The following is a 22,279-nucleotide window of genomic DNA, read 5'->3' as shown; positions in this document are numbered from 1 at the left end:
TTTTTTTCTGTTATGACACATTGCCTTTATTATTATGAGAGAAATGATGATACCATGTTTTTTTTTTTTTTTCCTTTTTGAGACAGAGTTTCACTCTTGTCACCAGGCTGGAGTACAGTGGCACCATCTCAGCTCACTGCAACCTCTGCCTCCCAGGTTCAAGCAATTCTCCTTCCTCAGCCTCCCAAGTAGCTGGGATTACAGGCACCCACCACCACACCCAGCCAATTTTTGTGTTTTTAGTAGAGACAGGGTTTCACCATGTTGACCAGGCTGGTCTTGAACTCCTGACTTCAGGTGATCCACCCACCTTGGCCTCCCAAAGTGGTGAGACTACAGGTGTGAGCCACTATGCCTGGCCGATACCATATTTTTTATATCTTATACAACGCTATTCCTAGTATGTAGTAAACACTCAACACATACTTGTTAAAGGGATGAATAAATATATTTCAAATTTAGATTTTTTCTCTTGGAACATTCAGGAAACTCCTGAAATTATATTGACTATTTAAAAAATTCATTATCTCTTATGAAAAAAGATAACATTTTAAAATTCTGTAGTGTTGGAGAGTGGTTTTATAAGTTGAAAACTTTGCTTGTTATCATCATTATGTACCTATATATGAAATTACACTGTTATCCTTTTATTAGAAGGACACATACACATTTGAAACTTTGTTTTACATCAGATGCTCTTTCAGGATATCACCTTAAGGGGAATGATAAAATAAATACCTGATTTTGTTGATTTGTAAATTGTTTTCAAGTAACTGTAAACAGAACAGCATGAAACAACCAAGAGTATTGAACATAGTATAAGCCCTCCCTTGGTTAATCAGTTATTTACATTTTAACTTTAAACTAACAAATATATTTTCTAGATAACATTTAGGAGACTGGAGAGGAGTATTTTGTAATATCCAGTAAAGTTAGTTATATATTTCTTCAAAAAGTCAGGAGCCATAGTTCCAGGAGTTAGAATTATGCCTTTCTTATGGCATCACATCACTGAGTAATTTTCTATTGGCTAAGATTTAAAATTTCTTTTCCTAGAAGTGAAATATTTTAGCACTTACATTTCGGAGAGTGGGTAATATCATTTAGCAATATACTTCTCTATGAAGACCTTTAGATGTCCAGAAATTACTGTTAATGCTTAATATAAAAGGAGTAATTCACTGAAAGCATTGACTTTTAAAAGTCTTTTTGTTCTCTCAAGGTGGTTTCCAGAAGTGCAGAATATTTATTACCAAGGTAATAAAAAAAAGCAATTGCCAACTGGTGACAGTAGTGCCAAATTGGAATCTTTTTTCAACTGTGCTGCTGCACTTATGACTTTACAGCTGCAGGACCTCACTTTAGTCTCCATGCAAGATTTCACGGACTTAATTGCACAACCACCAGTAAGTATGGTTCAGTTCACCAGTATGTATTTACGAATGTATTTATTTTTAATTATTTCAGAGAGGAAAATAATATCCTTATCAGTGAGAGAGCAGAAAGTACATCTTTAGACCTATTACATTTATCTTAAAAAAAAAATTGTCAGCCAGGCATGGTGGCACATGTCTGTAGTCCCCACTACTCAAGAGGCTGAGGTGAGAGGAGCACTTGGGTCCAGGAATTTGAGGCTGCAGTGAGCCAAGATTGTGCCATTGCACTCCAGCCTGGACAACAGAGCAAGACCTTGTCTCAAAAAAAAAAAAAAGTTAATGTCAATCTGCATGTTTGGGATATATGATTATCATGACTAGAGATGAAGATTAGTTAAAATAAGTGAAAATTCACATAATTGGGAAATTTGGGTCATGAAGGCTGGAGAAAGTTACCATGAGGTAACTTTAGCAAAAAAGAAGCTTTTCTGTCTCTGGAAGGAGGTCCTGTTACAGTATGAGCAGGGCCGTGGAATTGGAGTGTTCTCCTCTTGGGCTCTGTCTTGTATGATTCTAGAACTCCACTGCTATGTACACTTGTTTTTCTGGGACTTTGACCCTGTAGTTGACCTGTAGGCCCAATGGATGCTGGATACTATCAACTGGAGCTCAGAATCACTCTTCCTTTTTTTTATCAGAGGTCTTCCTTGGCTTAGCTGTCTGGATCATAAGAGGAAGTGTGGTGTGAGTTCCCATGTATTCTAATTGGGACTGGTGTACTACTTAGTCTATCACAATTCATACATATTTATGTATGTAAATTTTTTAATTTTTTTGCAGGATTCTGTTAGAGCTTTTGAACATCCAGGTTTCATCATGAGGCTGATTCTTGATAATGACACCATTAAGTTTGAACCTGAGTTTAGTGACTATATAGATATCTTTCTAAATGTTTATGATGTCATGATTAAAGCTGTTGGTTTTGTGCCAAGAGTTGAGACAAAATTATATTCCAAGTGGGTAAGTAACAAGGATATTAAGATTGCTTGAATTTGCATAATGATATTCATTTCAAGTAAGTTCTGAAAGTTGTAGACAGGTATCCTCTTCTTCACATAATATAATAATATTGGCTTATAAGAAAGTTTTGCTAAAGAACTACCATTTTCCAAATGGCTTCTCTTAAAATATACCTACTTTCCTAGTCTGGTCTTCCTTTGGACTTAGCTGAAAACTTTCTAAGGAGAAGAAATTAAAGGTGTGATCAGGTTTGAAGCAGCCAATGAGTGTTTACTGTAGCTCTCCCACCATTTCCTGTAAACTCATGCCTTGCTGTAGGCCTCCTTATGCTTTTCCAGCTCTGTAAAACTGCCCTCGAGTTTATTACTCCCCCCATACACCTTTTTCTGTAATAGTGAGCTCCTTTGTATTTTCAACTCATGATCTAATCTACGACATTTCCACAATAGTTATTGGACTTTAGTATATGAAATGAGCATGTCTGAAAATTCTTCAACTTGTAATGTTTTCTTGTTTTGTAAGTCCAATCAGAAGCGTTCTCCTTATTTTTCTATTTTTAAAATAACTTATACATATTTGCTGTATATAGAAGAGTACAGGAAACTAGTGTGTAAAGGCTTCAGTAGTAATAAAGTTAACACCTAAATAGGCACAGCCCATCTTGAGGGATAGAATATTGCTGGTACCTTTAAGCTCTTCCCCTTTGCTCCTTGTTAACATCCTTATCTCTCTATCTTCTAGCAAAAGAATCACTATCTTGAGGTTTGGAGTTTTTGTTCTTAATTTTGAAAAATAGACTTACTACTTGTCTGTTTATTACTAAACAATTTATGTTTAGTTTTTGCATGTTTTTGTATAAGTGGAAACATAAGTAATCGGTGTTTTGCTTATTTCACTTAACATTATAAGAAATTATCTATTTTGAGGATATTATCCTTTCCTTTGAGTTTCCAATTTTTTATTATTCTATTTTTATTTTTCAGGAATCCATTAGGTTCTTTTCAAATAGGCCTAGTCATTTTTGATAGTGTTTTATACATATGATGTATTCATTAAGCTTTTACTTCTGTTTACACCGATTAAATATTTTTAATACTCTGTGTGCAATACTACCAGTATCCACAGTTTTTGCTGATCTGATTCTGCTGTTTGCTGACTCCTGCTCCTGGTGGTATATTTCTCTGGGTATTTTTCCTGTATTATTATACTTACACTTGTAAGAAGTTTATGAAAAAAGTCTTGGAGGCCTTGGTTTAAGTTGATTCCTTTGGAGTTTCCATATTCTTGTGACAGGTGCTCCCCAGGCCCTTGCAGACCAAGAGCCATTTTTAGATGAATTCTTGCTTAATGATTTCAAGGACAATACTGGTTGTGCAAATATTCACTCAAATCTGTGTGAAAATAGACTTGTGGTTACAGATTCTTAAAGCAACCATCTTTTGTTTTTTTCCTCTGCAGAGAATCAAAGCAAAACCAGGACATTTTTATTTTTCTCATATTCAAAAATCTGTCACCTTTCAGCATTCTGAAGTTTTGTCTCCTCAGAACTCTCATTTTAAGATTGTGTCACCCTTCAGTGTTCTTGGCTTTAAGTGGGGATGCCAATTATGACTTCCAACTTTGCTCAGGCTTGAGGCTTTGTTTCCTGGCAGCCCCTCCCATGCATCCACCTTGCCAGAAACTCATTAAAGCAAAGCTTAGAACACCAAGAATCAGTAGAATCCCCAGGGCAGCTGCTCACTTCTGCACATAATGACCTCTCAACTCATGCTTTCTCTTATTTTAGTCGCTTAGACTTTATTTTTTTTTTTGTTTTTTTGAGACAGCATCTTGCTCTGTCACCCAGGCTGGAGTGCAGTGGCGCCATCTCGGCTCACTGCAAGCTCTGCCTCCTGGGTTCTAGCGATTCTCCTGCCTCAGCCTCCTGAGTAGCTGGGACTACAGGTGTCCGCCACCACGCCCAGCTAATTTTGTTTTTGTATTTTTAGTAGAGATGGGGTTTCACTGTGTTAGCCAGATGGTCTTGATCTCCTGACCTTGTGATCCGCCTGCCTTGGCCTCCCAAAGTGCTGGGATTACAGGTGTGAGCCACCACGCCTAGCCCTTTTTTAATTTTTTAATTTTTTTTTTTTTTATTTTGGCACAAGGCCTCATGCTGTTTCCCGGGCAGGAGTGCTGTGGCATGAACATGGCTCACTGCATCCTTGACCTCCTGGGCCCAAATCATCCTTCCACCTCAGCCTCTTGTGTAGCTGGGAACACAGGCGCATGTCACCACGCCTAGCTAAATATTTGTGTGTGTGTGTGTGTGTAGAGACAGGACAGACCCTCATCATGTTGTCCAGGCTGTTCTTGAACTGCTGGACTCAAGAGATCCTCCCACCTTAGCCTCCCAAAGTGCTGGGATTACAGGCATGAGCCACCATGCCCAGCCTTCCCTTGTTTTTGATGTAGGTGTTTACAGCTAAAAATTTCCCTGTAATCACTGATTTTGCTGCATTCCCTGAGTTATGGTATGGAAGTCCCTGCATTCCATTCATCTTGTTTTCTAATTTCCCTTATGATTTCTTCTTTGAGTCATTGACTATTTAGAAATGTGTTGTTTACTTTAGACATATTTGTGAATTTCTAAGTGTCCTTCTGTTATTGATTAATGATTGTGTACCTTTTGCATTTATGGAGACTTATTTTATGACCATCAACTATTTTTTATCTACTCTCAGAAGCAACTTGCATGTGCATCCCTTCCTCTTAATCCCCAGGACTACTACCCTTGGCTGGCCCTCTTAACCTTCCATATAGCCGATTGCAAAATCTGAATAACTGCCAGGAATACTTTGTCTCTGGTATCTTTCTTTTTCAAGCCTGGCCTGTAAACCATTGCCGGATGAGTCTTAAAATATTCCCCAGTTCAGTGCCTCCCTTTTGTTGAGAAAGGAACTCCCTATTTCTTAATATGCCTTTAAAGGTTTTCTGCAATATAGATCTAACTTGTCTTTTCCATCCTCAGTTCTGAAAAGGCTTTCACCTTGGATCATGCCTGTAGAAATAGTCATGTTAAATAAAACAGAATATAACTTCTATGACTAGTCTGTAACCACACCTTACCACTGTTAAAAATCTGTGGACTAAGTCTGAAGGCTCTTTGTTCTCCCTTTTCACCGATTACTGATTTTTAAAGTAATTAGTTACTCCTTATTTGCTTTCATTTGTGAGATGGGAGTGCTATGAAAACTTGAAACTCTGGGTCTCAGTATTGTCATCTTTGTTTGCCTAATTATAAAGATTGAATTAGAGGTTAAGAGATTAAAATGGAATGAGGACTTCTTGCACACTATCAGCAGACTGTTGTGGTTTACACTATTTGCAATACTTGATGCAGGTCATTACTGGAGAAGACTCTCTTCTATCCTTTAATAACCAGCCTAAATGACCCTTCTTTTTTTTTGAAATTTTTACTGTTATCACATCAAAAGCAATCTCTTCCTTATGAATGCCTCCAGCACTTGTTCTCTTCTAAGTCCTTTTTAAAAATAATATTTATTTATGTATGTGCCTCTTTTCCTTCACTAATATAAGCACTTTGAGAATTAAGAAATCTTTTGTACCCCAGATGTTTCATACATAATAGGGAGTCATATAAATATTTTTGAGAGAATGAACAATTGAATACTTTTTTAAATACGTCATATTTGTCCTCTTTCCAGTTCTGCAGACCTAAACTTATTTCATCTCTTCTCTTGCCTGAACTGGATCTTCCCCCATATATTTCTTCCTGTTTTGTATTCTATTGTCTATTTGAGACACTGAAATGATCTGATAACCCTACCTTCTCCATTTATTTTTCTTTATAATTCTTCCACTTTGAATCTTTCAGGGCCTTCCTCATTCTCTTTTCTGTCTTTTTTTTTTTTTTGGTGAAATTGCCATCTTCACTATGAAACCCTTCTTCATTATTTAAATAGAAAATTATATCTCCTTTTATTTTAGATCTTTTTTTCTGTTATGACACATTGCCTTTATTATTATGAGAGAAATGATGATACCATGTTTTTTTTTTTTTTTCCTTTTTGAGACAGAGTTTCACTCTTGTCACCAGGCTGGAGTACAGTGGCACCATCTCAGCTCACTGCAACCTCTGCCTCCCAGGTTCAAGCAATTCTCCTTCCTCAGCCTCCCAAGTAGCTGGGATTACAGGCACCCACCACCACACCCAGCCAATTTTTGTGTTTTTAGTAGAGACAGGGTTTCACCATGTTGACCAGGCTGGTCTTGAACTCCTGACTTCAGGTGATCCACCCACCTTGGCCTCCCAAAGTGGTGAGACTACAGGTGTGAGCCACTATGCCTGGCCGATACCATATTTTTTATATCTTATACAACGCTATTCCTAGTATGTAGTAAACACTCAACACATACTTGTTAAAGGGATGAATAAATATATTTCAAATTTAGATTTTTTCTCTTGGAACATTCAGGAAACTCCTGAAATTATATTGACTATTTAAAAAATTCATTATCTCTTATGAAAAAAGATAACATTTTAAAATTCTGTAGTGTTGGAGAGTGGTTTTATAAGTTGAAAACTTTGCTTGTTATCATCATTATGTACCTATATATGAAATTACACTGTTATCCTTTTATTAGAAGGACACATACACATTTGAAACTTTGTTTTACATCAGATGCTCTTTCAGGATATCACCTTAAGGGGAATGATAAAATAAATACCTGATTTTGTTGATTTGTAAATTGTTTTCAAGTAACTGTAAACAGAACAGCATGAAACAACCAAGAGTATTGAACATAGTATAAGCCCTCCCTTGGTTAATCAGTTATTTACATTTTAACTTTAAACTAACAAATATATTTTCTAGATAACATTTAGGAGACTGGAGAGGAGTATTTTGTAATATCCAGTAAAGTTAGTTATATATTTCTTCAAAAAGTCAGGAGCCATAGTTCCAGGAGTTAGAATTATGCCTTTCTTATGGCATCACATCACTGAGTAATTTTCTATTGGCTAAGATTTAAAATTTCTTTTCCTAGAAGTGAAATATTTTAGCACTTACATTTCGGAGAGTGGGTAATATCATTTAGCAATATACTTCTCTATGAAGACCTTTAGATGTCCAGAAATTACTGTTAATGCTTAATATAAAAGGAGTAATTCACTGAAAGCATTGACTTTTAAAAGTCTTTTTGTTCTCTCAAGGTGGTTTCCAGAAGTGCAGAATATTTATTACCAAGGTAATAAAAAAAAGCAATTGCCAACTGGTGACAGTAGTGCCAAATTGGAATCTTTTTTCAACTGTGCTGCTGCACTTATGACTTTACAGCTGCAGGACCTCACTTTAGTCTCCATGCAAGATTTCACGGACTTAATTGCACAACCACCAGTAAGTATGGTTCAGTTCACCAGTATGTATTTACGAATGTATTTATTTTTAATTATTTCAGAGAGGAAAATAATATCCTTATCAGTGAGAGAGCAGAAAGTACATCTTTAGACCTATTACATTTATCTTAAAAAAAAAATTGTCAGCCAGGCATGGTGGCACATGTCTGTAGTCCCCACTACTCAAGAGGCTGAGGTGAGAGGAGCACTTGGGTCCAGGAATTTGAGGCTGCAGTGAGCCAAGATTGTGCCATTGCACTCCAGCCTGGACAACAGAGCAAGACCTTGTCTCAAAAAAAAAAAAAAAGTTAATGTCAATCTGCATGTTTGGGATATATGATTATCATGACTAGAGATGAAGATTAGTTAAAATAAGTGAAAATTCACATAATTGGGAAATTTGGGTCATGAAGGCTGGAGAAAGTTACCATGAGGTAACTTTAGCAAAAAAGAAGCTTTTCTGTCTCTGGAAGGAGGTCCTGTTACAGTATGAGCAGGGCCGTGGAATTGGAGTGTTCTCCTCTTGGGCTCTGTCTTGTATGATTCTAGAACTCCACTGCTATGTACACTTGTTTTTCTGGGACTTTGACCCTGTAGTTGACCTGTAGGCCCAATGGATGCTGGATACTATCAACTGGAGCTCAGAATCACTCTTCCTTTTTTTTATCAGAGGTCTTCCTTGGCTTAGCTGTCTGGATCATAAGAGGAAGTGTGGTGTGAGTTCCCATGTATTCTAATTGGGACTGGTGTACTACTTAGTCTATCACAATTCATACATATTTATGTATGTAAATTTTTTAATTTTTTTGCAGGATTCTGTTAGAGCTTTTGAACATCCAGGTTTCATCATGAGGCTGATTCTTGATAATGACACCATTAAGTTTGAACCTGAGTTTAGTGACTATATAGATATCTTTCTAAATGTTTATGATGTCATGATTAAAGCTGTTGGTTTTGTGCCAAGAGTTGAGACAAAATTATATTCCAAGTGGGTAAGTAACAAGGATATTAAGATTGCTTGAATTTGCATAATGATATTCATTTCAAGTAAGTTCTGAAAGTTGTAGACAGGTATCCTCTTCTTCACATAATATAATAATATTGGCTTATAAGAAAGTTTTGCTAAAGAACTACCATTTTCCAAATGGCTTCTCTTAAAATATACCTACTTTCCTAGTCTGGTCTTCCTTTGGACTTAGCTGAAAACTTTCTAAGGAGAAGAAATTAAAGGTGTGATCAGGTTTGAAGCAGCCAATGAGTGTTTACTGTAGCTCTCCCACCATTTCCTGTAAACTCATGCCTTGCTGTAGGCCTCCTTATGCTTTTCCAGCTCTGTAAAACTGCCCTCGAGTTTATTACTCCCCCCATACACCTTTTTCTGTAATAGTGAGCTCCTTTGTATTTTCAACTCATGATCTAATCTACGACATTTCCACAATAGTTATTGGACTTTAGTATATGAAATGAGCATGTCTGAAAATTCTTCAACTTGTAATGTTTTCTTGTTTTGTAAGTCCAATCAGAAGCGTTCTCCTTATTTTTCTATTTTTAAAATAACTTATACATATTTGCTGTATATAGAAGAGTACAGGAAACTAGTGTGTAAAGGCTTCAGTAGTAATAAAGTTAACACCTAAATAGGCACAGCCCATCTTGAGGGATAGAATATTGCTGGTACCTTTAAGCTCTTCCCCTTTGCTCCTTGTTAACATCCTTATCTCTCTATCTTCTAGCAAAAGAATCACTATCTTGAGGTTTGGAGTTTTTGTTCTTAATTTTGAAAAATAGACTTACTACTTGTCTGTTTATTACTAAACAATTTATGTTTAGTTTTTGCATGTTTTTGTATAAGTGGAAACATAAGTAATCGGTGTTTTGCTTATTTCACTTAACATTATAAGAAATTATCTATTTTGAGGATATTATCCTTTCCTTTGAGTTTCCAATTTTTTATTATTCTATTTTTATTTTTCAGGAATCCATTAGGTTCTTTTCAAATAGGCCTAGTCATTTTTGATAGTGTTTTATACATATGATGTATTCATTAAGCTTTTACTTCTGTTTACACCGATTAAATATTTTTAATACTCTGTGTGCAATACTACCAGTATCCACAGTTTTTGCTGATCTGATTCTGCTGTTTGCTGACTCCTGCTCCTGGTGGTATATTTCTCTGGGTATTTTTCCTGTATTATTATACTTACACTTGTAAGAAGTTTATGAAAAAAGTCTTGGAGGCCTTGGTTTAAGTTGATTCCTTTGGAGTTTCCATATTCTTGTGACAGGTGCTCCCCAGGCCCTTGCAGACCAAGAGCCATTTTTAGATGAATTCTTGCTTAATGATTTCAAGGACAATACTGGTTGTGCAAATATTCACTCAAATCTGTGTGAAAATAGACTTGTGGTTACAGATTCTTAAAGCAACCATCTTTTGTTTTTTTCCTCTGCAGAGAATCAAAGCAAAACCAGGACATTTTTATTTTTCTCATATTCAAAAATCTGTCACCTTTCAGCATTCTGAAGTTTTGTCTCCTCAGAACTCTCATTTTAAGATTGTGTCACCCTTCAGTGTTCTTGGCTTTAAGTGGGGATGCCAATTATGACTTCCAACTTTGCTCAGGCTTGAGGCTTTGTTTCCTGGCAGCCCCTCCCATGCATCCACCTTGCCAGAAACTCATTAAAGCAAAGCTTAGAACACCAAGAATCAGTAGAATCCCCAGGGCAGCTGCTCACTTCTGCACATAATGACCTCTCAACTCATGCTTTCTCTTATTTTAGTCGCTTAGACTTTATTTTTTTTTTTTGTTATTTCCTCAGCTATACATTATAAAAGATAAACTCAGCTTTATTCTCCTGGCATATTTATCTGGTTTGAATTGAGTAGTTGTTTTCTGGATATCTATTCCTCATATTACCATAAATAGAAGTCTCTCAAGAAACATACTGCTTACTTTGTCTTTTGTGTAATTCTCATTCATCTATTGCATTCTTTTCTATTCTGTTTGTACCCTGACTGTTTCAAGAATGATTTAAAGTAACTTATGAAACAAGACAAATTTAACAAGTTAACAAGAAAAGAATTAGTAGACAAAGGTAAAGTGAAGAAAAGTAACTTTTATAATTATCAAAATGAATGCAGTTGCTATGATTTTATAGTTATAAAATATGGCCCCAAGCTTCCTGGTTTCCAAAGGAAAGTATGACAAATTTTAATTATGATTAGAACAGTTAATTGAAAGTTTTCAGGAAGAGAGATGTTTTTCATGGTATCAAATTTTGAGAGATAAAGCCTACAGTTGTTATCATTCATGGGTAATGGTCCTGAAACCCTATGGATCACCATCATCTGGTAACACATTTTATTTTTCAACTTTCATTTTAGGTTCAGAGGTACTTGTGTAAGTTTGTTATGTGGGTAAATTGCATGTCATTGAGGTTTGGTATACGAGTGATCCAAATTCCAGGAATCACCATCACCACTCACCATTGTCCCTTGCCCCAGAGATACAGATTCATAATGATGGAGTCAGTACTTAGAAATCAGTACTATGAAAATAGGCCTAGATGATGCCCTACAAGTGAGATGTAGGGTATCATGAGTAGGATAATTGAACATAGTCTCAGTGATCTTTGACAACAATTGCAGAAATGGAATTCATGTAGCTGTTTCTTATCATAACCTTTGGTAGATATTGAAAGTGAACTAAAATACACACTTTTTTTCATGGAAGGTAAACCTGCAATGGGTTAATGCACCATGAGTCCAAGCATATCACTATCTCCTGATCTAATTTGATATGCTCTAGAACATCTGGAGGTGTCTCATACAAAATATCATTTCTCATGACTGTTAATAGGAGATGATTAGATTCATATCAAAATGAATGACCCCGTCTTGCTCTGTCGCCCAGGCTGGAGTGCAGTGGCATGATCTCAGCTCACTGCAAAGCTCTGCCTCCCGGGTTTACGCCATTCTCCTGCCTCAGCCTCCCTGCGAGTAACTGGGATGACAGGCACCCACCACCATGCCCAGCTAATTTTTGTATTTTTAGTAGAAACGGAGTTTCACCATGTTGGCCAGGATGGGTCTGGATCTCTTGACCTTGTGGTCTGCCCGCCTCAGCCTCCAAAAGTGCTGGGATTACAGGCATGAGCCACCACGCCTGGCCCCAAAATTATACTTTCTAAAATAGTTTTGAAGTCCTAGTATCCAATTCTGTTTAGAAAGGTAGGCCAATAGGCTTTACAAATTAGGTAGGCTATTAATAAATTTAAGAAACAGCCTATAGTGAATATTAGTTATCTTCACATGAGATCAAGTAATTTTACATTGCACACAGTACATTATATAGATTGCTTTATCTTAAAAATTTCTGTTTTCCAAAAAGATGATACCAAGTATCTAATGAGCCCAGGGGTGAAACGATGGTGGGATTCACTGATGTTCTCATGAAGTATCTAGTTCTAAGCAAAATGATTTCCTGAAGTGCCCACTGGGGGAATAGTAGGCAAATGCCCCCTGGATAACTGAGAAAATTACCCAGTTACCTAAAGAAGCCTTTGATGCTATCAATTTGAATGTTGTAGAATGTCCACTGCAGACATGATTTTGTTTTGTTACAATGTAAATAAAATCTGGACAACAGGTAGAGCATATGTATATTTAAAAGTAAGTTGAGGATAAGCATGGTGGGTCACGCCTGTAATCCCAGTACTTTGGGAGGGCGAGGTGGGTGGATCACCTAAGGTCAGGAGTTTGAGATCAGCCTGGCCAACATGGTGAGACCCCGTCTGTACTAAAACTACAAAAATCAGCCGGGCGTGGTGGTGGGCACCTGTAATTCCAGCTACTCGGGAGGCTGAGGCAGGAGAATCGCTTGAACCCAGGAGGCAGAGGTTGCAGTGAGCCAAGATAGTGCCACTGCACTCCAGCCTGGGCGAAAGAGTGAGACCCTGTCTCAAAAAAAAAAAAAAAAGATTAGGTTGGTTCAGATAATAAACCATGTGGGCATATTTACTTGTCCTCTAAAATGGAAAGAAAAGGAGATAAACTGTTAAGATTTGTTTGCTTATTTAAAATTATTGTCTGGTCCATCCTTGTCTACAATTATTATAATCCTGAGAGCAGAATGCACATTTTGCAGCTAAGGATTTTCGTCTGCTGTAGTTGCTGTTCACAGAATCAAAGATCAAAGGTCAGTGAATAAGTAAACTTTCTTTGATCCAGATAGATATACCCTCAATGTGAAAAAGTATTGTGTTTAAAGATTATGATGATATGACATTGAACTCTAGTGTATTTTCTGTCAACAATGAACAATGCAAGCACTGCCTTATAAAGCTAGCATATACGATTGCACAAAGTGTGGCTTTTTCTGTGTTCATAAATGGAAATAATTAACTATGTAAAAATGTCCATACTACCCAAAGTGATCTCCAGATTTAATGCAATCTCTATCAAATACCAATGACATTCTTCCTAGAAGTAGAAAAAAAAATCTTAAAATTCATATGAAATCACAAAAGACCCTGAATGCCAAAGCAATCTTGAGCAAAAAGAACAAAGTTGGAGGCATCATACTACCTTACGTCAAAATAGACTACAAGCAGGAGGCAGAAGGGATCCTGGAGAGTTAGGGAACCACTTCCTCCTGCACACCGGCTCCCTGACCTGGAACAGTTCCAGCGCCCTCACATCTGGCCGGCACCACCACCCTTCCTCTTCTCTCCCTACTTCCCCTACTGGTGACCGCCTTCATCCCCACACCACTGGTCTGTTTGACCCTCCAGGTCCCCTCTCTACCCAACCTCCCATCTCCCCCTGTGGAGCCAGGCTGGTTTCGGAAATGCCTTTACAGCAGCAGGCAAAGTGAAACCTAGAGCTAGGGAAGGTGTTCACAGTACCTATTAGATGGTTTCAAAACCCCTGAAGGCAAAAGAAGAGCTGCTCTATGAAGTCCAGATAGTCCTAAAACTCCAAAACTCTCCCTCAGAGAAACGCCATATGATACATCCCTTGGTCTGCTCAACAAGAAGTTCATTCAGCTCCTGAGCCAGTCTCTCCATGGAGTCTTGGATTTGAACAAGGCAGAAAAAGTGCTAAAAGTTCAAAAGAGACGGACTTATGGTATCACCAACATTCAAAGCATCTCCTTCATTAAGAAGTCTGAAAACAGGTGTGGTGGCTCATGCCTGTAATCCCAGCACTTTGGGAGGCTGAGGCGGGCAGATGACAAAGTCAAGAGATCGAGACCATCCTGGCCAACATGGTGAAACCCTGTCTCTGCTGAAAAGACAAAAATTAGCTGGGCATGGTGGCATGTGCCTGTAGTCCCAGCTGCTCTGGAGGTTGAGGCAGGAGAATTCTTGAACCGCTTGAACTCGGGAAGTGGAGGTTGCAGTGAGCCGAGATCACGCCACTGCACTCCAGCTTGGCAACAGATCAAGACTCTGTCTTAAAAAAAAAAAAAAAAGAAAGAAAAACATGCAGTAGGTTGCAGTCTGTCTGAGGATGAGGGCATGCTGGTCCAGTGTCAAGGCCTGTCAAAAGAAGCAACCAAGCTGAGTCAGGAAGAGAAAAAATTAGATGAACTGATCCAGAGCTGCACCCTGGACCTCAAACTATTAACCACAGATTCAGATAATCAAAGGTTAGTTTATGTTATGTATCAAGATATTTGAAAACTTAGTGGCCTTAAAGACCAAACCGTTGTAAGTTGTGAAAGCCCCTCCAGAAACAAGACTTGAAGCCCCTGACTCAATAGAGAGCCTACAAGTATGTTTGGCAAGTACCCAAGGACCCATTGAGGTTTACTCCTGTCCAGAAGAGATGGAAACGCACAATCCAGTGAAAACAAACAACCAAGACCACAGTGGGAATATCTCTAAACCCAATTCCAAAGACTTGGATTCAACCAACTGAGGACATAGGAATTGGTCGATTTCTATAGCAAACCTTTCTCCCTTGGCCTCCCCAGCCAACTTTTTACAGCAGACTGAATCAAATTCCTTCTAACCTAGAAGGACCATTTGTGAACTTACTGTCTCCCCTGCTGTGAGAAGACTGTCTCCTGAGCCTTGGGGAGGAGGAAGACATCAGTGATCTCTTTGATGCTGATGATTTGGAAAAGCTTCCACTGGTAGAAGACTTCAAGTATGGTTGATTATGCTTCATGTGCCTTCTTACAAATCAATACTTTTTTATCATGGGACCAGAACATCTGTCATGCAATGTGGTCCCTTCCTACCCTCTTTCTCCAAGAAATTATCATGAAGTAAACTACAGACTTCTGAAGAAAGCTGACATTTTAATGAATTTAAAAACATAAACAACTTGTCTAAATGCACAGTTGCAGGCTCCCTTGGGAAAACCCTGCTTTGCTCCAGGCTCCATGATCTCCTGGATAAGTAAGCAAGTGAAAAAATGTGCAATCAGGTGTTTCTCGCGCTAACTTTTTCTTCCTCCCTTCCTTCTTCGTGGATTTGCTTGCTGTGCCTGACAGATGGGCTGTAGAATGGGGTCTGGCCACCTGGCCCACTGATAAACAAAGATCTTCCTTAACAGCATTTCAAGCTGTCCCTTCTCAACAGAATGTATGCCTTTGGGGTATGCTAATATGGAATAGAACTGCACCAAATGCAAACGTGAAGTCATGCAAAAGTATGAAATGGACTTCTGCTCTTAGGAATATTTAAATTCAATTTAAGCTCTGGACTCTGTGTCCCAGTAGTAGGGGACATAAAACTTCCTCAAAACCCTTAAAACCTCCATAGCCTTTAGGATGAAGAATCTGTTTTCAAATATACTTGTTGCAGTTACAGAAGACTCGTAGAGTTCTGCCACTCTAAGCTGTTGCGGATTTTTCTATCTCCATAAACTATGCCCACTCCCCTATCCCTAGCATATTTGTGACTTTCCAGTTGATTTGTAGCAAATGCCTACTTAGTTCTTTGTGGATTGTTTTAGACTTTTTATTTTTTAGCTGCCATTTATGTATTCCTGTGGTATTCATCACCATATCAATTTAATTGCTTACTTTGAAGGAAGTTTTACAAATTCACATTACGTAAGCAGAGGGACAGAACCTCTACTGATTAGAACATCTAAACCTGTGTGATCTAAGGTTTATCAGGCTCTGCAAGAAGCATTGTCCCATCTTACTTCCACTCCCAGCTTGGAGCAAGTCAGTCCTGGGGCTTGCTGACATGAGTGATCTGTTGGAAAGGAGAACCATGTCAAATGATGTAACACTCCCAAGGAGCAGCAGGCATGGATCCCTTAATCCTTGGGCTTCCCACACCCCTATTACTGGGAAAGGACTCTCTTAATGCTGCACTTAGAGACCACTTCTCAGGATGGGGTCAGCTGGAGAGGTCTCTAGGGAGAAAGACATCCCTATTGTGTGAGTGGCATTTTCCTAAGCTGGCAGGAACAGGGGGCTCCCACTGTGTCAGGGACTGTAATCATTCTGGCTAGACCGTGTTCCCCTTCCTCTATGAAGGAATGAGTTGGACCAAGGAAAGCTAGGATGTAGAAAACGGAGCAAAAGAATGCCAGCCCGCTTTACTCTTCAGGAATGGTGTCCCATGTTGGAGGGTTTGTGTCAGCTGCAAATCCTACCAGTTATGTTGAAGAATAGCTTTCCCATTGGCAGGAGGCAATGGCCATCTCCCACTGAGAATACAGCACAGTATTGTCAATCCATTTTTTGGATACTAGGGACTGTGGGGATGAGGGAGTCAGATAAAGAACAAACCTCAAAATGAACAGTTAAATTGAAATGCTATGTGCCTGACTCAGTGGCAGGCACACAGTAGGCACTCGACTCATACATGTTTAATTGAATTGAAAATATCCCTCAGGAAATAAAAACAAACAAACAAACCAAATACAAAAGTCCCAGCCAGTTTACTCCAGGTAGATATCTACAGTATGCAAAGTGGTTTTGGGGTCAAGACATATGACACTAGTGCTTTAAACTCTTTGTGTGGGTATGCATGGGTGTATGTTTGGGAAAAAAACAAAGGTGAAGACTATCTACCTTTTTCTTCTTCAGCCTCTAACTGTGGTCTCCTCCCTTCACACACACTGGACTTGGTACAAAACATCGGTATGGTCTGAGAGGAAGCATTGGGGTGGAGGAGGGAGAGGGAGCTTTGTGTTGTCTACTGGAAATGCACTGTGGTTTTTTTTCCTGTATGGGAAACCATTTATGTCAAGCTTTTCCCCATTTCCCATATCTGTGTCATCTGGTTAGCTGCCTCTACTTTCAGCTTTGTGTAATTATCTTTACCAGCTGCAGAAAGCTGATTTTTTCCAACGTCTAAAGACCGAACTCACCTGGCTAGGTTATTGTGTGTTTTGTTGAAATTTTTGGAAGGTAATGCCATATTTATTGTTTTAAAAACTAAAGGAATCCTAGTAAATCTTAAAAGTATAAGATTTTTCCAGTTGCTGGGCTTAACTGGTGTACATTAATTAGATGTTCATACTGTATTCTTTTATTAGTCATTTTCTTTTTGACTTAGTATCTGAGCACACAAAGTGAGTTAGTAAGTACCACAGTTTTTGCATTACTTTAAGTTCTAAGTATGCAGGTTTCCTGGTACCATCGGTTGCTGCTATTAAAGCTCACATATTATGTGGCTGAAAGTTACAAGTGTGCAAATTATGACTGCATAAACCTTAGAAAATAAAATGTATAAAAGGGAACACATTAGCGTGGCAGTGTTAGGTGTGTGTTTATATGCACAGGGTTGTGCATAGCAATTGTTTTATTGAAGTTGATATGTAGTTTTCTCACATTTTTATTATTTAGCAATTTTGTACAAAAGTAGCAACTAATTTGTAAACACTGCCAGAATATTTTCTAGCTGGTTTGTAATTTTTTTTGTTATTTTGTTTTGTTTTGTTTTTGTTGTGGTTCTTGTTTTCACTTTTGTTTATGTGTAGATCTGTAAATAAAATTGCAGTATTTACAGCTTAAGCTTTCAGGAAAAAGAAAATAGAACTCACTGTGTGCATGACAACTCATGTGTATGAGACGGAGGGATTTGAAGGAAGATTCCTTGCAGAGAAAGTTGGGTGGCAATTGTCAGCATGTAGGAATTTATTTTCCTACAGGGTACCTGATTTGGTAGAAAGGAAATATTTCTCCCAAAATTGGGAGTAGGCAAACTATGAGTCAGTTTAGCTTTGTGTTGTATGCTAGTTTAAAAAAGAAAATATGTAATGTAATGTACAAAACGACCAAGAAAAAGCTTTTATGATGAATTTCGTCAATAGATTTGTTACGGGGTGACCTGTTCCCTAGCTGTGATCACTTCAAATGGGTGTAATTTGAAAAAATGTATGGTAAAGTATCAATAAAATAATTTTACATATTTAAATATATACACACACACACATATACACTACAAAGCTGTAGTAACCAAAACATCATAGTACTGGCATAAAAACGAACACATAGACCAATGGAACAGCATAACCTAGAAATAAATCGACACTTCTACAATAACTTTTTTTTTTCAAGACAGGATCTTACTCGGTTGCCCAGGTTGGAGTGGAGTGGCATGGTCATGGCCCGCTGCAGCCCTGATCTCCTGGGCTCAGGTGATTCTCTCACCTCAGTACCCTTGGAGTAGCTGGGACTACAGATTTACACTACCACAAATTTTTTGTGTTGTTTGTGGAGATGGGGTTTCACCATGTTGCTCAGACTGGTCTTGAACTCCTGGGCTCAAGTGATCTGCCTGCCTTGGCCTCCCAAAATGCTGGGATTACAAGTGTGAGCCACCATGTCCAGCCAGTAACTGATTTTTGTCAAAAGCACCAAGAGCATACATTGGGAAGGCGATAGTCTCTTCAATAAATGGTGCTGGAAAAATTGGATATCCACATACAGAAAAATCAAACTAGACCCCTGTCCTCACCATATATAAAAATCACCTCAAAGTGGGTTAAAGACCTAAACGTACCACCCAAAACTGTGAAACTACTAGAAGGAAATATAGGGGAAATGCTTTATAACATTGATCTGGACAGGGATTTTTTGGATAAGACCTCAAAAACACAGGCAACAAAAATAAAAATTGACAAATGGGATTACATCAAACTAAAAAGCTTCTGCACAAAGGAAGCAATGAATAAAGAGCACACATAATGGGATAAAAAATTTGCAAACTGTACATCTGTGACAGGTAATTCTTGCATTGCTATAAAGAGATACCTGAGACTGGATAATTTATAAGAAAAGAGGTTTAATTGGCTTATGATGCTGCAAGCTGTACGGTAAGCATAGTGCTTGCATCTGTTTCTGGGGAGGCCTCAGGAAGCTTACAGATGTGATGAAAGGTGAAGAGGGAACAGGTGTCTCACATGGCAGGAACAGGAGCAAGAGAGACTGGGGTGGAGAGTTACCACACAGTTTTAAATGATCAGATCTCATGAGCACTTGTTTGCTATGGCAAGGGCAGAACCAAACCATGAGGAATCCACCCCCATGACCCAGACACCTCCCACCAGGCCCCACCTGCAACACTGGGGATTACAATTCAACATGAGATTTGGCGGGGACATATATTCAAACTATATCAATGTCAGACAGGTTAATATTCAGAATATAAAAGAAAATAGCAAAACCACAAATAATCCTATTTATTGATGGAAAACCTAAGACATTTATCATAAGAAGATATAAAAATAGATGGCCAACAGGTATATTAAAAACTGTTCTACATCTCGAATTATCAGATAAATACAAATAGAAACCACAATGAGATGTCACCTCATTCTACTTAGAATAGCTATTTTTGAAAAGACAAAGGATGATGTGTTGACAAGGATGTAGAGAAAAGGGAACCCATACACTTTGTGGGAATGGAAACTAGTGCAGCCAATATAGAAAACAGTAAGGAGGTTCCTCAAAAAATTACAGGTAGTACAAATTTTTGTACCGTATGATACAGCAATCCCGCTTTTGGGTGTATATGCTAAAGGAAAGGAAATCAGTATGTTGAAGAGGTATCTGCACTCCCATGTTTATTACAGCACTATTCATAATAACCGAGATATGAAATTGACTTAAGTGTCCATCAGTGGATGAATGGATAAAGAAAATGTGATATATATATATATATATATACACACACACACACACACACACACACACACACAGAGTGGAATACTATTCAGCTATTAAAAAGAAGGAAGTCCTGTCATTTGCAATTATATGAACGACCCTGGAGGGCATTATGTTAAGTGAAATAAGCCACACAGAAAGACAAAAACTGAATGATCTCACTTATATGTTGAATCTGAAAAAGTTAATCTCTTAGAAATAAGAAAGTAGAATAGTGGTTACCAGAGGCTAGGAAGGGTAGCAAGGAATGGGGGAGATGGGGACAGGTTGGTAATTGGGTACAAAGTTACAGTTAGATGGGAGGAATAAGTTCTGGTGTTCTATTGCACATTAGGGTAACTGTAGTTAACAATAGTGCATTATGTATCTCAAAATAGCTAGAAGGGAGGATTTTGAATGTTTTTACTACAAAGAAATGAGAAATGTTTGAGGTGATGGATTTACGAATTACATTGATTTGATCAATACGCAATGTATACATGTGTCAAAGCATCACATTGTATTCCATAAATATGTATAATGTCAATTTAAAATAAAACTCAAAAATGTATTTTTTTATTCTAAATATTATTTTGTATATATTTTCAAGTGACTGTTCTTTCATCCATACAGAAAAACAAAACACAACTAGGTAGCCTTAAAGAAAACAAAAAATTGTATGAACCCTGAATTTTAAAACACTGCTGCAATTAGTCTGATCTCTTTCTATAGATCAGAGATTAAACAATTAAAACAACCTTGTGAATAAAAAGACAGGAAATATTGTAAGATTGGCATTTGTACAAAGATAAATGATACAGTTACTTTAAGATATTTTAGATACTATTATTTTTACCCCCTTGTTTAGGAAAGTAAGTCTAAACCAACAACCTTGAAGCCCATAATTCTGAATGAAATTGTAGATGCTCACAAAGAAAAGATCAAGGAAGTTATTATGAAAGAGAGTGTGGCACCCACCGAGCACCTCAGACTCTATGACAAGTATGACTTTTTAATTACCAGAAAAGCTGAGCAAGATGTTGATAACTTCCTTGCAGAAAATCATAGTTATGAAAAAATAATAAATGAAATTCGCAAATACCAGAAACTAATAGAGGAAATACAATACACATCCATAAAGGTAAATAACTCCAGTTTTGTACAACTGTTATCTCTCTCTGGTATCTTTTCCCCAGTTTTATTAGGGTGTATTTTTAAAACACAGTGAAAGAATTAGAACATTACCATCAACAGGAAAAATATTTATGGAGCTTCTGATGTGTTTCCAGCATTGTGGTAAGCCCTGGGTGTAAGAAGCTAGGCAAAATACAGTTCTTGTGCTCATGTAGCTGAGACTCTGCTACCACAACTCTGACATGTATTTTATATAATTTGCCCTGTCCCTACAATTCCAAGAACCTATTTGATGTTTGCCTTAATGTTTATAAATCTTGTGGAAAATATGGTTATTACACCGAAATGTGGTTTTGTTTAGAATACCAGTAACTTAAAATTTTCTTTTTTGTCCCTTTTTACATTTTCTAAATTTTCTACCATGAACATGCATTTTTTTGTACAGAGCAACTATAGCGTTTGAAACCTACATTATTTATTTAGCAATATACTAATTCAATTCACCAAAATTGTTATTGCTATTATTGTCCTGAGATTGAATTGGTTTCCAAGATAATAAACTTTTCAAGGATATTTACCCAGAAGACAGTTGTATAATACAAATGGATTATTCAGAAAACTCTCCCTGAATTATATGTTTTTAAAAAATCTTAATCTTGTTATATCACACAAAAATCAAAATTATGAGAATGGCAAAATGTGAAAATCTATTTGTTTTATTTCTTATGTTGATTAAACTTTTAATCTTTTGCAGACTATTCGTTTAGGAATGTTTGAAATGCACTGTGAGGAATTAATCAGAGCTTTGGTGAAGCGAGCAGATATTATTTGTGGGAAACTTCTAGCTAAAATGTTCAGAGATCATCAGGAAGTAAATACAAGGTATTTATGTGATACTGATTTTTTTTAATGTTTTGGGAGGGGATGTTTAATAGAATCAGCTGCCACTCAACTAAAATAATGGATTAGAGCAATGTCATAAATGATCCAAAAGGAATGATTATGCTAAACTTATTTCTACTTGGCTTTAAGTGTCACTTTGTGATGTAATGTGATTATTATGAGTAGTATTTTTTTCACCACAAATGTGCCTTCCCAATTGTCTGAGTTAAGGTGGTATTAAAATGTATTGGTATTTCTTTTGCACAAGTGAAGTGGACATTATCTAACTTCAGAGTTCTGTATTTGTGTAATCAATATGCAAAGTGGGTTTCAAAGTGGATTTACATAGT

General features: G+C 37.5%; 1 protein-coding gene and 1 pseudogene across 1 annotated transcript in view; both read left to right on the top strand.

Annotated features, from left to right (window-relative positions):
- Positions 1–22,279, top strand: part of DNAH7 (dynein, axonemal, heavy chain 7) — a 333,441-nt gene that overhangs the window by 51,924 nt on the left and 259,238 nt on the right. The window contains exons 10-13 of the mRNA XM_011952066.1: positions 1,223–1,406; positions 2,217–2,396; positions 20,782–21,054; positions 21,802–21,929. Of these exons, the coding sequence (XP_011807456.1) occupies positions 1,223–1,406; positions 2,217–2,396; positions 20,782–21,054; positions 21,802–21,929 (765 nt within the window). The remainder of the gene's footprint in view (positions 1–1,222; positions 1,407–2,216; positions 2,397–20,781; positions 21,055–21,801; positions 21,930–22,279) is intronic.
- LOC105518898 lies at positions 13,641–14,957 on the top strand (annotated as a pseudogene).

The sequence above is a fragment of the Colobus angolensis genome, unplaced genomic scaffold, assembly GCF_000951035.1.
Source record: "Colobus angolensis palliatus isolate OR3802 unplaced genomic scaffold, Cang.pa_1.0 Scaffold330, whole genome shotgun sequence".
Taxonomy (NCBI): domain Eukaryota; kingdom Metazoa; phylum Chordata; class Mammalia; order Primates; family Cercopithecidae; genus Colobus; species Colobus angolensis.
This window is presented reverse-complemented; position numbering and strand designations above follow the sequence as displayed.